This window comes from Leguminivora glycinivorella, chromosome 23 (assembly GCF_023078275.1).
Source record: "Leguminivora glycinivorella isolate SPB_JAAS2020 chromosome 23, LegGlyc_1.1, whole genome shotgun sequence".
In the NCBI taxonomy this organism is placed as follows: Eukaryota; Metazoa; Arthropoda; class Insecta; order Lepidoptera; family Tortricidae; genus Leguminivora; species Leguminivora glycinivorella.
In genome coordinates, this window is record NC_062993.1 from 7,861,047 (window position 1) to 7,878,552 (window position 17,506).

Consider the following 17,506-nt stretch of genomic DNA (forward strand, 5'->3'; position numbering starts at 1 on the left):
TGATTTGACACCTTACCACACCTCGGACACTGGCGATCAAATAAATATATTGAAAGAGGCGCGTTCCTAGCACACAGTCTTAGCTCGTGTAGGTGAACGCGTACTATGCTTGTATGAGTGAAATATGACAGGTCGACAGTTCGTGATTTTGACAAGCGGTAACTGTGAGGTAACCGAGATGGGGTGGGCGGCACTTTCAGCGGGGAACGGGAGTGGCCATACTGTACGATAGTACTCTTTATTATACTGTGACCTTACTATAAGGTGAATCGATAATAAAAGGCACCTCATCCACGGGACAGGCATTCTGCCCACAGACTGCCTAAGTGTGGAGGTCAGTGTAATTGTATACTTGACTGTATTTTCTTGGAAATAAACAAATTTTATTTTTATTTATTTTACATAAAATTTCGAATGTTTTTTTTTTATATTATAGGACATCTTTACACAGATTGACTGAGTCCCACGGTAAGCTCAAGAAGGCTTGTGTTGCAATACATAGAAAACATCCATGACTCAGGAACAAATATATGCGTTCATCACACAAATAAATACCCTTACCGGGATTCGAACCCGGGACCACGGCGCAGCAGGCAGGGTCACTACGCGCTAGGCCAGACCGGTCGTATAATTACGAACATTGATTTAATTATAATCTACCCAACCAGTAGACGACATTCGAAAAACTGCGAGGCACCTCTGGAGACTAGACTTAGCCCAGGACCGGGATAAGTGGCAAACGAAGGGAGGCCTATGAGCATATAATTATGCTCAGCAATAAGCGTTTAACATGTGGAAATTCACATGAATCCTGGTAAAATTGTCGCAAGCAATAAGGTCCATCTTGCTACGGAAAGTCACAAATATGTCATTGACATGAATATTATGAATATGATATGGAATATACATTCAGAACTATAGGACACATGTCCACAAGTGCGGTTTATTTTGAAGTCATAAGACATTAAAATGGCTATTGGTTGCGCATTTATGAGACTGGTGGTATGTTGTATACAGGGTGTTTTAAATGTCTAATTTTTATATCATAACCCCTATTGTTTATTTATTCTAGGTTATATAACAAAATAAACAAAATATGTAATCAATAGTATTATTAATAAAAAAAGGTTTTATTTGATTTTGTTCATTAAACAAAATATTATCCGATTAGGAACTGTGTAGGCAACAGACATTAATAAATTAATACTTAGAAATTCATTTCTATGTAAAAATATAGGAAATACCCAAGGCAAACAAGCCTACATTATACCTGCATATAAAACTTATCAATTCAGTTTTCCTAGTTTATTCCTAACGTACCTATTTTTACACACAATAATTTCATTCTAAAACACAATAAAATTAATTTACTTCCGATTCAATAAAGTTACAATTATTAACGGTTTTTTCGACTGCATTAATATCGATTCAGCAACATAAAACTCCAAATCGACAGCATTTACAATCAATTACTCAGCGAATCGCACCCTGTATAATACACCCTGTATAACATAATGGCGGGTGCTTTTTGCCTTTCATAATAGGGGTAATATAACCAGCCTGACACCTTGCAGGATTATTCCAATGCACAGCCAAGTTGCAGCGGGCCGTACCAGTGTAAACATAATGTACGGTTAGGTAATGTTTGTACGGATGAACAGGTCTTGTTACGTTGGAGATTGTTTGTGCGTGAATAGGAACATTTGGACCTCACAGGTTGCATTGTTAGAATTACTTGAGATGAAGATTTAAAAAATGATAATGCATTTTCAATCTTAAAACTTGGATTTTATGTTCCATAGTTGAATATATGATGTGGCATTTTGAAATGGGATAATTTTAGATAATTTAAGCCATATTTGTGAGATATTAAATCCGCCGACACCGAAGGTGAGCTTTGATTGCGTTTTTTTTTCTTTTTTTATGGCCAAGCTAGTTGATCATCTATTTTATTGAGTGCTAGTCCAATTTTGGTGAATTTGTTTTGGTACTTTCGCTCAATTTATTATCTTTTGGTATGTTAGTAAACTATTTTGCAGATAAAAAAGTTTAAAATTTACTTTACGTCCCTCGAGTCTACGTTTACGACGACAGTTTGGTTCTTTTTTGTCAAGAAAGTGTTTTTTTGTGAACTGGGAATGACTAGAAAAACAAAAAATAGAAGCTTTATTTAATTTATTAATTAAAATGGATACCTACGGCTAGTCATAAACTTAAATCATTTTTGAGAAGATAGTCAAGGATCCGGATGTAAAATTTAGTCACCTCATAAAAACTAGTTTTCTCCTGATTTACTAATACAAAAGGTACAACAAATTAATGCCTGTTTTCACACGTTTCACAGCGGGATATAAAATATCCTGCTCTCGAGCTAATGATGCTATCAAACACCTCTAATGTCCAGGGATGTTAAAAAAAGTTATTTCCGTTAAGAGAACGAGAAATTGCTTCCTCAATCAGACCGCGCAATGACAAATGACTAACGTGTTAATCTAGCATATGGGGCATAGACGCCTTTCCTTTTATATTGCTCTAATTTAGAACAGCCCGTGATGTCTTCTTTTGTCCGAGCAACAAAGGCCTTTTTTGCAACCCGTACAACATTGTTATTTTTTCGGGATGACGTGCGTAACTTTGAGCTCATTGATTTGGTGTTATTTTATTAAGTGGTTAATTTTTATGAATGCCGCCCGTTACGAGTTTAAATGACCATTAATTTAAAATGCATTTGGGGTGAATTAGTGGGCTTATTATTTTTGGTTTTGTATAAATTTATCTTCATTTGGGCGGCAATGAGGGATACTCGGAAGCTCAAATTAATGGTGTTACAGCTATCAGTTGTGTTGTTAATGACAGTTCTTAAAAATTAACGAACTATTCTATGAAACAGGTATTTTTATAATTCCATATAAGTATTAAAACCACATTTTCTATTAAGTACAAAGAATCAACTATCGAATATTGATGGTATCACACTCAAATATGACAATTAAAACACGTTTTTGCACTCATCAACAAATAATGACAGTCATTGACTACAATTTCGTCCGCATAAACATCGATGACATTAAAAAATGTCCGAAATTGCCGCTCGGGGTACCGCCATCTTTCAATTACGTTGCCGCCCTGTAATCAGGACGTAATCACCTATTCCGGACGGAGCATTAAACGTGTTAGTTTTTTCATGTTTGGTAATCAATAATATCTTCATTGCAATTTTCAACGTGGGTTAGAAAGTGGTAGCAGCAAGAGAGCAATGAAGGAAATGTTTGTAAAAAAAATATATATTTTCGTATAGGTAAGTACTACATGCTTACACGAAACAAAGATACCGTTTTCAAAAATTTATTTTTTTAGGTGAGGAAACTTTATTTCTGTGTTACTACTTTTTATATCACCTATATATTGCCGCCGACGGTCGCTACTAAAATGTAAAAATAATGTTGTGTTTGGTTGAAATATGTACATATCTCAAATTTCCTCCTTTAATTAATAAAATATTATCTATATTCGCTCAAATGTAGAGACTGTACTTTCTGCTTAGTTACTTAGGTATAAATATTAGCCATTCATTTACCACTACTTTGCGAAATCCATATTCAATATGAGTATCTATTACTCACGACTCTCTCGAGTCACACATTACTAATCTGTGGTTATCGATGCAGAGGAAATGAGAATCGATTAGAAATCAATACATTACTTGCATGCAATAAATGCATTCTACTAGTGATATTTATTAGCTACGTTATTGCATATTTGTCAGACTGGTATTACCTTGTGAATTTCTCACTTTCAATAATATGAGCAATAGGCAGAATTACTATACATAAATAATAGGTATTTACTTATTAGTCAGAATTGGTTTATGTAGATACTAATATAAATAATAGGCAAAATTGCATTTCGACTTGGGTAGAGATAGCTTTTTATATGCTTCCAATTTATACATATTCCATTTAGGTTTGAAAGGATCTTAATATATTGTATTGCGACTAATAGGGCATTGTAGAAATACCTTTAATGCTAAAAATATCAAATTTACTTATATTCCTATTATATATATAATTAAAATTATTGGGTAGGCAGGTACCTATTTAGATTTAATTTTTTTTTTCTAAATTTATGTTTACTAAAACAAAATTTAGAGAAGTGCTGTAATAAGTAAATATAACCCGTATTAGGTAAATGAACAACCTAAGTATATGATACCATTCTGAAGTGTTTATTGAAATAATTTCCCATTAAGTAAGAATTATTAAAATTATTTTTACATTTCTGACAGGATTTTTGCATCGCCCTAGGTGACGGTGGAAATAAATATTATAAAATAGCATCTGAAGTATGTAAATAATTTAATAAATAATGAATATAAATCAGCATAACTCTCCGTCTCGGGCCGTAGATCGGATCGGGTCAATTAATCGCGAATGGGCCAAATTAGAGCAATTAGTAGCGCCGGTCCCGTGCTGGTTGTTTTGTTCCGGGGCTATTTCTGACCGGCTTTTATTTAGACATCTTATACTGCTCGTGTATGGTTGCCTGGTACTTGTAGAAACATAATTAGGGAGTTATTTGTATTGGTAAGATGTTTTTTCGTGATAGTGATGTAATTTTTTACACGATTATTTGTTTCTAATGTTTTTGCATCATTTTTGTTGGTTTTTCTTTAGACTGATGGTTAGCGCCGGTCCCGTGCTATTTGTTTTGTTTCGGGGCTATTTCGGACCTACTTTTATTTACAAATCTTATACTGCTCGTGTATGGTTGCCTGGTACTTGTAGGATCATAATTAGGGAGTTATTTATATATTAGATTCATAGTATGTATGTTTTTTTTTCAGTAAAATTTTTGGCATGGTTCTGATCTAAAAGTCTTCAAAATATAATCTTGAGTAATTTTTACTTGTCTGTCCAGCTCCATGGTAAGCAAACTAATTTGTGTTAGACTTTATTTTTAAATTTATAACATGGATTTTCCTGTTATAAATTCATAAATTATATATATTTTACACTTATTAAAAAACAAAACAGGTTTATCTCAGCGTAGTAATTAAAAATTGTGATACTTAAACTACTTTATTTAAATGAAAAAAAAGTTATTACATTTTAATTCAATGTGTAATTGACGAACTTGATAACATGAAGGCGCAAAAATTTGAAGCGGTGTCCTAGACTACACGAAAATTCTAGTAGTCTAGTAGGTACCTACAGTATTCTAGTAACAGTACAGGTACTCGTACATAATCGGACTTTTTGTTTAGTGGAAATTTTTGTTTTAATCTTACGTACTAGGTAATTGAACATGTTTTGTACTTTACTGTACCTACGTTTTGTTTAACAAGGTACCTATTTTAAACCTGTCTATTTAGAATCCGGCTACATCGTCAATCATAGTAAGTTGTAGGTACCTACTAAAATAAAAATAATCTCAAGTGGCCGGGAACAGGGTATCATAAAACATAGTAAGATTAGTATTTAAGTAAGTTGTACGCTATGTGTGTTTGTGTGTTCAAGTCGTCCGCCATAGTTTAAGTAGGTAGGTACCTAATATAATAGAAGAAAAGGTTACGTCAAGGTACGTTTTCTGTACAGATGGTGCTTTTTTTACGCACTAGTGCGAGAAGTGGTTAATTTCTTGTCAGGTCGAAACTTCGGAGGGCCATCTGTACTGAAAAACGTCGTACGATACACGTGAAGGAAATTCGTACTTCTTCTTTTTCGCACTTGTATTGTAATGTTCAATTATGACAGAGAAATAGGAGGCCAAAGTAAGACTGGTTCTATATAGTTTCAAGCAAAAAAACTACTAAGAAATATATGATCCTGTAAGCAAGTAATTTAAATTTGAGCTGTCGGAAAATCTTTTTCCTAAACAATTGCAACAAAGCGAATAAAACGAAAAAGGAAAAATCCTGACACTAACGTACACCCAACGATTCTTATTAGAGGTAGGTATTAAGTTTTGGAGATTTTCGGGAAAGCTTAATTCGTATTTGGCTTATTAGCATGAACACCTTAAAAAAGATGTGAAAGAGCACCACAGGATTTAGATAGAAGAAACAAGTTCATCTATTTGTACGCCGGCCGAGAGTGTCAGATTTTTAATGGTCTTGTTGACTTCAACTTACAAAAATTGACGCCAAGATTGAAGATGCGATTAAAGACGGACAACTCAGTGGATTTTACTGAGTTAATTTGACTCGCTAAGTAGATACGTTTGATTGATCGTATATATGACATCAGTGAAGAGCACTTACCTCCATTATCAGGGTTGTTGGCCTCAAAGGTCTTGCTGGTCATGTGGAAGAGCGCGTCGAGCGGCGTGTGCGGCGCGGTCTGCGCGTGCGGCCGCCGCGGCTCCGAGCAGCAGTCCGACGCCGACGACGACCGCTCCGACGCCGAGTCGCACTCCGTCGCGTCGCGCGGCCGCAGCAGCCCCAGCGCCGCCAGTCGCCATCTCTCCCCGTCCAGCAACGCCGCCCCGGCCAGCCGCTGCAACCGCTGCAACCGCTCCAACCCTGCCGCCGCCCCGTCCCACGGCCGCACTATCCGCGCCGGCGTCCGCGGGCTGTGCGACAAAATGTCCAAAATACTGAAACTCTTCACTCCCTCCCCGCGACGCTCCTCAGCAGGCTCGGACATCTTCAAACGCTTCAGCGGCCTGAAATAGTCGTGCGGCGACGGCGACCGCGAAGGCGCCGGCGACGGCCGACCCACACTAATATCGTCCTCCGAACAACTGTGTCCCGACATCGACTCCTCCTCCATTCTCACAACATCACACGCTGTAGCACAACGGATCACAACCGGTAACGCGGGATACGGCTGACGGGTCGACGCGCCTCGGTCAACTGACGTGGCCTGAGACAGCCCTGGGCCGGGCGGCGAGAATGGGCGGAGCTCGTTAAGCGCCAACCAATACCGTGAAGGTATTTCGTGGCGAGCGCGCTGTGATTGGTCGGGGGTCGGGAGCGAGGCGCGTCGGGCTGTCACAATCGGGGCTCCAATAAAACTTTTTAATCCGACCCAGGATTGGGGGGCGAGATTCATGGTGTGATTAATTCTGTTGGGCGCGCGCGCGGGGGGATAAAGTGGGGGTGAGGGGGGGTTCGTTAATTACCGGGATGAAGACGCGAGTCTAACTGCTCGCTCCATTATTCAAGTCGATAAGGCCGACGTTTGTCACTAGAGAAATTGCCACTTTCCTTCATTTATTGTTTATGGGTTAATTGTCGCGTTAATACAACTATAAACAGATAATACTCGGAATGTTTTATTGGTTCCCTAGACTGTAAGGACATAAACATTAACGATTAAATAATTTATTGCATTGCAACAATATTAAATTAACTGCCTACCTCAGTAGACTTATTTGCAACGTAGATGCACTAAGTACTTATTTACCTACGTAGGTACCTCACTGTGCGGCATAAATTATTCACAAGTAGATTGATCCAAAGTTTCAGAATAGGATCAGCGGGCCGATTTTTGAGTCTCTCGCGTTCGAATTCAGAAAATTGTCACTGAAAATAATAAGCAAGTCACCGTTTTCAACCGATATTTTAGTGACAAAATCCCGTAAGCGAGATTCAAAAATCGGCCCACAGGTAATTGAAAAGCAACAGAAATTATATAGTTGCCTACTTAGGTAGGTACCTAAGTCTGTAGGTATTCCAGTTTCTTAGATAAGTACCCGTTGTATTAGCGATTAGATTGTGAATTTGTGATATTTGTGATCTTGGCTAAGTCGTCAGATTCTTGAATTTCGTTCATTTGACAGGTACTAACTCCAAGTACCTAGTACCTACATTACCTACCTAACATCAAATGAAGCACTCAAACACATCAAATATGTAAATTTAAATTACAGTCCAAATGGACTCCTTATCAAAATAATTTGCCGACAATCTTCGGTCGATATCAACAGTGGCAATTATAGAGCTTTCTAGTTTGCTTTAAGCACTAGTGCATAAAGGAGTATTGTTAGAAGCATATTATTTTCTATCGTAGTTTAATTAACACCTACAGTTTGTAATTTTCTATATCCATGATATTAAAAGTGTGATTAGTTCAAAATAAAAATGGTATAAATCCGTGTGAAATTTTTATGGAATATAATCTGTATTTAATAGAGGGTAAAAGTGATATTAGCTTGTTATAGTTTTAAGTCTATAGGGTGGTTTTGATATGCGTGAATATAGTACCTAATGAATACCTAGGGATGGATAGTTAGGCATCCAACTCGGCCTGTAGGTGGTTTGAATAATTCTACCTTTATTGTATAATGGTAGGATATCACGAAGTCTATACCTAAGTAATTAATAATATCTACACAGAAAAAAAGAATGAAAATACAAATACCTTAACTAACTAGTTTACCTACCTACTGGGTATTAAGGGTTTTTATACCTACTAGAATCTAGTTAGGTAGTAGGTATATTTAGAATTCACTGCTAGAAAGACATTTAAGATCTAATTGATCAGTTATTTAGTAGTTAAAAGAACTGGTAAATCCATTTTGCAATCAGATCGTAATTTTGCACGACATCAGAAATCTATGTTATTTCATGTTTTATAACTGTCCAAAAGCATTGTTTAGCTCTTTCTATATTTTACCAAAATAACATTTATGACAGCTCACCTTATCTACCTTAGGTACCTACATACCTAGGTACTATTCAAAACATAAAAAAATAGGGCCCATAGACAGGGTCAAACTCTGTCCGTCTAATATCTGTCTATCTGCCTGCCACATTGCTAAATACCTATCTCAAAAACTAACCTGCCCCAGCTATCGATGATAAATTTAGTTAAGTTATTTCACCAAGCAGACACGTCTGCGACTGATAGGTACCTAACTTACTTACTAACAGTTGTTTTTAAACAGATCGTTGTTTAACTATTTATATTGATAAAATAACATTAATTTCAGAATTAGGTACCTAGGTACCAGTGGCGGTTGGTAAAAATTTTTGCTAAGCAACACCAAAGCAAAAAGAAACCTACCTTAACATTAAGTATCTTTACTAGTAACCAATTTTATGCAAGCCGGTGGGAATCGGCTTGTATGGACCAGCCGCTGCTGCTAGGTACCTACCTACCATGCAGTCCCAAACCTTAGTTGTACCACAGACTACTTAGTTTAATAGTTGTAAAAACAAAATATAATTACCTACACCTATTTACCTAATTATAAAACACACGCACGTTTTGACGACCGGTCTGGCGCAGTCGGTAGTAACCCTGCCTGCTACGCCGCGGTCCCGGGTTCGAATCCCGGTAAGGGCATTTATTTGTGTAATGAGCACAAATATTTGTTCCCGAGTCATGGATGTTTTCTATGTATATATTATATATATATCGTTGTCTGAGTACCCACAACACAAGCCATCTCGAGCTTACCGTGGGCCTCAGTCAATCTGTGTAAGAATGTCCTATATATAAAAAAAAAACACGCACGTAATAGCTCGAAACCTAATACCGAAACGGGTACAGTAAAGATGCCATTAAGATTCCTATGAAATTCCTAATAATTCCAACAATGTAATCCGCAGATGGAAGCGGAACTACAGATCATAATTACATCTACAACACCACACAATTATTCCTCACAGATTACTGGGATATTCTTATAGGGAGGCGAGTATTAGTAGGTGGCCTGTGTGCGTAGCCGAATGCACAAACGCTCACGAAACGAAACGCTCGTAAATGAGCATTTCTTTTTTTTTTTTGCCAATAAAAAAATTTTGATAGTTTTAGGGAATTTTAGGTCAATTGTACTCAGAATCACGAGTACTTTCAATCTCACTGGGAGACAAAAAGTGTCCCAGAATTTCCATACATTTTTATTACTTTCCACTTTTGTTACCCCATACAACATGTACGGAAAATGGTAACAAAATAAGAAAAAATCGTATGGGACAATTTCTTTAACTACTAGGATTGAAAAAGCTAGTCATTTTGAGTAGAAATTGCATATTTTTTTTCAAAAATATCACACTTCATAAAAGTGGCAAAAAAAAAGAAATGCTCAAATATCTACGAGGGTCATGCCAAAAGAAGTTAGATACTCCATGGTCATTTGATCGATACTGGCCAGTTATACACCATTGTAAAGGTAGGTTATTTGCTTATAAATTTAAAAATGGAACACTTGGAAATTCTTAGGATTCTTTTTTTAATTATTTTTTTCTAAATAATTTTGGAGGGAATTTTCCGCAACAATTGTAGCTTACTGGACGTGATTTTCGTGTTATGATATATTATGACTTTAAAAAAGGTTTAAAACCTCAAGAGTGTTTTGAACTTTTAGTCTCGACTTTTGGAGAGTCTGCGTGTTCACGTGCAACTGTTTTTAATTGGTTTGCTGAATTTAAAAGAGGACGGGAGAGCTTTGAAGATGAGACGAAGACCGGACGGCCGCCAACCGCAGTCACTGAAGAAAATGTACAGGCTGTGGAAAAAAATATTCGTGCGAACCGACGAATTACATATGTAGAGCTCAAACGTGGATCAGCAGCATTGCAAACTATAATTCATAGTAAACTGTCTCTTCATAAGCGTTTTTTTCAAGGTGGGTGCCGCACAAGCTCACCGATTTATAGAAACCCCGTCGCATGGATTGGTGAAAATTTATGATAGATAAATTCGACGCAGGCGAGAAAAAAAACGTATATGATATACTTACAGGTGACGAAACATGGCTATATAACTACGATCCCGAAACAAAGCGACAGTCCACAGTATGGTGTTTTGTAGATGAACCGACGCCAACAAAATGTCGCCGAACCCGAAGTACACAAAAACAAATGGTTGCCTCATTTTTCTGCAAGACGGGACATATTGCTACAATAGTGCTAGAAGATCAAAAGACAGTTAATTCAGAATGGTATGTGACAGTTTGTGCCCCAAGAGTACTGTCAGCTTGGTGTGACAAGCGGCCGAAGTCAGGATCCCGGCACCTGCTCTGGCACCACGACAACGCTGCCCCGCACACTTCCGCTAGAACACTTGACTACTTCAGCTCAAAAAACGTGACTATTCTGCCCCACCCCCCATATTCCCCTGACCTAGCTCCCTGTGATTTTTACCTTTTTCCTAAAATTAAACAAAAATTAAAAGGAAAGAGATTTGAGAACAAAGAAGACGCCCTGGCTGCGTATAAGTAATTATGAAATTTCTGAGGTGTCTAAAGAAGAGTGGTCATCGGTATTTTCTAAGTGGTTTAGACGGACGGAAAAGTGTATACGTGTTCACGGTGAATACTTCGAAAAAATAGATAGCTGTAATAAAGAATAAAGTATGTAAATTTTGAGTATCTAATTTCTTTTGGCTTGACCCTCGTATCTCTATCGCTCTTGCGTATTGGCACGACAGAGCCAGACTAACTTTCTGCGGCGTTTCGATTTCGTTTCGCGTCGCAGAAATGCCATTCGGCTACGGGGCCTGGGCACCTAGCCAAAAGTTACAATCGCTTAGCTTTCGTAGCTAGATGGTAGCTAATAGGTCTCCCTATTTGGGATCCCCGTATCTCTTCTGTATTGGCGAGAAAGAGCCAGACTGCGTTTCAATCGCCACGTAGCGTCACCGATTTCATTATCATTTAAGCCAGTAGCAGGGGCGGCGCACTCCGCAATTCTATCGCCGCGCTACAAGTACATGCCAGCGGCCGCGAGTTCGCGGCCCATTCACTGGTGACGACCTTCGGGCGGCGCAATAGAATTCAATGTTGGCTGCTCGCGTGCGGTCCGTTTGTTAATGTAGGTAAGAATTTAGAATGGCGGCATTTTGTGAACGTCAAAGGAGTGAGCCTTCTGTACTTGTACTATTATATATTCTGTGCCAGTAGGTAACAATGTTTTCGCACTACAGAAATCGGTGGTTCTAACTTTGGACTTTTAAGTATTCCTGTTTTTAACCCCCGACGCAAAAACGACGGGGTGTTATAAGTTTGACGTGTCTGTCTGTCTGTGGCATCATAGCTCCCGAACGGATGAACCGATTTCAATTTCGTTTTTTTTTTTGAAAGCTGAGTTAGTCGGAAGTGTTTTTAGCCATGTTTTATGAAAATCGATCCACTATTTCGGGGTCGGGGGTTTTTTCAAAATTTTAATTTTGTGGTTATAAATCATAATATCTGGGCAACCGAGCTTCGCTCGGTTCTGTTTCGTATCCTTGACATGTGTCGCCATCTAGTTCAAAAATGAATAGTACCTACATCGAGCGAAAGAATTCTCAGCCTTAACAACACAACTACTGCACACGAGATGGCGCGCATTTCGCCACAAAAACTCAAATAGTGTATTTTCTATTCGTTTTAGCCTTGACCTGTGTCGCCATCTAGTGTTTGCAACAAATAGTACTTACATCGACCGAAAGAATTCTGTCTTAACAGTACAACTACTGCACACGAGATGGCGCGCGAAGAAAAACGCATGAAAACTCGAAAATTCGCGTTTTCCGGGACCTAAGGATAAGTTAGACCGATTTTTCACCCCCAAAAACCCCCACATAACAAATTTCTGCGAAATCGTTAGAGCGGTTTCCGAGATCGTCAGTGTAAATAAATATATATATAAATAAATAAATAAATAAATAAATAAATATACAAGAATTGCTCGTTTAAAAGTATAAGATTCTCAAATAAACTGATCCCTTAAGAGTTCGGTAAGCAATGTTAATACAGGGAATACAGGGTGGGCGGTAATTAGGGCTGGGAAGTATTCTAGTTTCCTCTTCCTATGCGTGAGAATAGCTGCGGCGATTATGGTATCAAATAACAGGTGTTTTACCGGGTATTTAGTAGCCTGTTTTAGTCTAGATAATAAATCTAGACAACACATAATATTATGAACAATGACTAGGTACTTACTTATTTGTGTCGACGTACTATTCATTATTTTAATAAAAATCTACAATATTTCACTGGGATAGTTACTATCGCGTAAAGATAGAATGTATGAGGTAGGGTACAATTCCACAAATTAATAAATATAGGTTCCTTCTTATATAGATACCTACCTTCATCCCGCCCCAATAATGGGCACAGAGCCTATTTTCAACGTGAGAGAACTTGGTTTATTATTATTCCCGCGCGACATAACCCATTTCGGAAATGTTCAATACCTATTCGAATATAGTAGCTCAATATCGCTTAGGTACATACATTTATACACAGTAATATTTTTTTTTAAATATGTATATGTCGCAGTAAGATAGATAAAGCCGTTATATAGTTATAACCCTAGGAATATAATTATACGTCGTAACATAGTTAAACGAAAGCGATTAATTGCTATCTTACTAGGAATATAACTATAATACTAAACTAGTTTAGTCATATAGTTATATGACTGGATTCAGTTTAGTGAAATGATTGTAGGCAGGAGTGCAGCGGTGCGGCGGAGGTATAGTTATAACCCTAGGGATATAAGGGAGCGATTCAGAACCATCTTACTAGGAATATAATTATAATACGGTATTTAAAATTGCAAACGGGACTTAATCGCGTATTAGGTACTATGTATTAAGTCCCGTTTGCAATTTTAAATATGTGTAAAAATCGTGAAAGTTTAAATCAGTGTTTTATAATACGTATAGCGGGACGATTTGGAATAACAACACCGTCACTGACGTTAGAACAAAGTTTATTTTGTATCGATCCGAACATAGTACACAAGGTTTGGTTACTAAACAAACGAATCCAAGCTATATTAGTTAAAACGTAACAGTTAGGGCATGCTCCCGGTATTTCCCGGTTCTTGATTTCCCGGGAAATCCCGGTAATTTAATCGCGGTAAGCAAATTTAAACCCAACATTCAAAATGACAAGGTTGTAATTAGGTACGAGTTCAATTTGTTATGACTTATGATAAACATTAAGATTAAACTGACAAACAACGTCAAACTCGTAACGGAAAAAGTATCTTCCAAGTAACCAGCCAGTATTAATACCCCTAAATACTGAAAAAGGTAAGCAACCTCTAGCAATGCGATATACACAATGTCGCATTACGAATACAATAGAATGGGCACGTAAAAAATAACTAATAATACAAATTAAACAAAAAATATTATCCCCTTCAAGATATAGCTCAATCGATTCTACTCTCGATTCTGAACAAACTGATTTCAGGTTTTTAGTGTTAAGTGAAACACGGTGTATAACTATATTACTTAACTAGAGACGTATTATAATTATATCCCTAGACTAAGTTTAATCCAGTGATATAATTATATAACTAAACTAGTAACGTATTATAATTATATTCCTAGTAAGATGGTAAGGAATCGCTTTCGTTTAGCTATGTTACGGCATATAATTATATCCCTAGGGTTATAACTATACCTCCGCCGCACCGCCGCACTCCTGCCTACAATCATTTCACTAAACTGGATCCAGTCATATAACTATATGACTAAACTAGTTTAGTATTATAGTTACATTCCTAGTAAGATAGCAATTAATCGCTTTCGTTTAACTATGTTACGACGTATAATTATATTCCTAGGGTTATAACTATATAACGGCTTTATCTATCTTACTGCGACATATACATTTGCCTGAACAAAATTATCTTATAGCTAATTTGCGGTTTTTGAAAGCATGATAGAGGTTTATTTTATGAATGTACCTATATCTAAATTGTCGTAAGGTAAAGATAATAAATAATAACATTAATAACACACGCATCACCGACATAATATCCAAATAACGAACACATGAAATTACATTATCAAATCGCCCTGAAATAGTAATGTCCGTTAATAACATGGCCGACCGGAAATCGACGTGATTGGCCAATCATGGCGCAATATGGCGGCGGTTCCGGTTGGGGATGACACGGGGCATTAAGTTGCTAAATGCCTGTGTGTCTATGGGTATATTATGTGTTCTGTCTAAATATCTATTACACGTTTTGAAATAAACAGTTGTTGTTTGACTATAAAATAGCGCTGCACATGTGAGTTACTATTAGGGATGACAACTACATAAAAAAATGGCATTCTGTTTAGTCCGTCAGTTAGATCGTCCAAAAATACTGAACAAGTTTCTAAGTAAAAATTGTACCTACCTAGGCGTGACGTCACGCGAAACTTCAACGCACTGTAATACAGTCGTCATTTTGCGTTTACGAGAAAAAAGAAAAAATACGTGACTAAAATTCTTTGATAATTTAAGTGACGGACTAATTAGTCGTCTCGCCTGTTCTTCTTCTTGTGTCTAAGAAAAATAAGTAAAAACCGATTTCAGTCTTTCCTAAAGAAAAAACTAGAATACCAGTAGGGATTTTCCTTCTATTTTTTATATTTATTACCATACAAAAAATGCAGCAATGAAAACATTCGAAATGAGTGGCGATAAATTAAAAAAACACCAAAGGGTGTGTTTTAAATTCGTAATTCACTCTTAGTACGTATATCATACGACGGTTTACATTACAGCACAATGGTCCCAAATGTACTAATTTACGGACTAACTAGTGCCGGAAAAAAGCACCATATGTACTGTAAAGTGTATAAACAGACGTATGACGTTACTTCATGAACTTAAAAGTCATTAGTTCATTACCTAGAATTATTATGATTAGGTACCTGCGACACAGAGTTATATAATTGAGTATTTGATACGTATCTGAATAGATGATATTTAAGTGGGAAAATACATAAATTACCTACCTATTTTCACGTTATGCTCATGAACATGACCTTGTGTTTACAAATACGTACAATTTCCAAATAAATTTTAAAATGATGATTTGTTTAATATGATATTATTGACATCAATGTAAAATTTGCGAGAAAAACCTACCTATGAGCTAGATACTAGTTTTAATAACTAGCTTTATTTCGAACGTTCAATTTATGCAAGATTCGTAAAAGCGTTCTCACATTATCCGATCCGATATCGGCTGTAGGACCGATATTCCATATATTTAAGCCGCCATCTTTGATTTTTGCGTTTGAAATCCTGACTGAAAACGCACTAAAAAAAACACAAAAATGTAAATAACCATTTAAATTTTACTTATGTTCTAGGACCTAGGTCGTTATCAGTAAAACATACTTACAGAATGAATTAAGAAAATATACGGAAACCTAAACTTTGTCTATGAAGTAACCATGGGTTCTTTCTACCTTACTTACCTGTAAAATATGCATTAGCCCTAATTGTGCGTCAATAACAACAGGTGACTTCCGGTTCGAACGCCATCTTAGCGGTATCGTGTCGTGTTATAATTTATCTTTCTTTTGCTCATTAATGTTGTTTAAAGTGTAATATCGATAGCTTATTATGCAGTAAACTAATGTTATAGTGAAAAGCTGATGAAGAATTAATCTCGAAACGCGTTTAGCCCCTTTTTTGTCGTCAACGTCCGGTAGTCCATGTGCTCTTGTAAAATCTAGCTATCAATTTACAAGTGCCAACTCACCGTACTCTGTCATACTTACCGTACCAAAATCAATAACAATTAGCTTATATCACCTTGACACTGGCAAAATAGTCCCACCAATGGACTGAGGCCATTTAATTTTTAAAAACTTAACAACAGGTTCTACATTTTCACTAAATTAAAAAAAAAGTTAATCGCCTCCAAAAACACCAATATAATTCGTACCAGTTGGGAATACACAATCAAATTAAAAAGCAACATATAAATGCACTCCATTGCATCAACTGGAGACCTAAAGCAAAAGGCTTAAGGTCCTTCCAATATGTATCACTAAATTAGTGATTTTCCACCCCTACCCCCGGGAAGTCAAGTGTGACGGTAAACAAAAGAGTCAAAATGGCGGATCAACTCTGTCATTTGTTTTATTACGATTGTTAATTGAATTGGCTAGTTTCCTGACACCTTTAACATGTGAAAAAGCAGTTTGTGGAAATTTCACGATTTCGAAAAATTTCTGACGTCATCGTCACTTCAGCAATTAGGTCCCTGTGTACCTATAAGTATATTAAGCACTTTATTGATCATTCTTGCTATCAAATGTAAACAAATGATTCAATATGGCGGGTCAACTTTCATGTGTTTTATAGACTTTGGTCAACTGTTTAATTTGCGAAAACTCAGTAATATAAATAATACCTGAACTTGTTAATGATATTCGGATTACTGGGATATCCATTTCAGTCTAATTATCTCCTGTTGCTGCGTTGTTGTCAATTTCCATGATAAAATGAGTGATAATGCATATTGTAAATACTGTCGCAGTAAGATGACAGTCAATTATAATCGTTTCAAGAAAATTTGATACAAAAAAAGTCTGATACCCGTCTAAAGACAGACTCCTAAAGTTAAAAAAAAACCTATATCAGAAATTTTCCGATTGCACATAAAAATGTAAGTCTCTGACTAAGTATCTGACATATTTGATGATACATTTTTGCTATTTAATTATACAGCATATATAAATTGCGACGGTGAATAACCAAAAAATCATAATGCTTACCTGCAGTTATAACTTTTTCAAACAGTTCATGGGTGTTCTCCAATATGACG

General features: G+C 36.7%; 1 protein-coding gene across 1 annotated transcript in view; it reads right to left on the bottom strand.

The window, feature by feature from the left end:
* The window catches only part of LOC125238320 (transcription factor LBX1-like), a 109,646-nt gene extending 102,807 nt beyond the window's left edge, over positions 1 to 6,839 (bottom strand). Inside the window, exon 1 of the mRNA XM_048145619.1 lies at positions 6,260 to 6,839. Within this exon, the coding sequence (XP_048001576.1) occupies positions 6,260 to 6,770 (511 nt within the window). The 5' untranslated portion in view covers positions 6,771 to 6,839. The remainder of the gene's footprint in view (positions 1 to 6,259) is intronic.
* Positions 6,840 to 17,506: the final 10,667 nt, after the last annotated feature.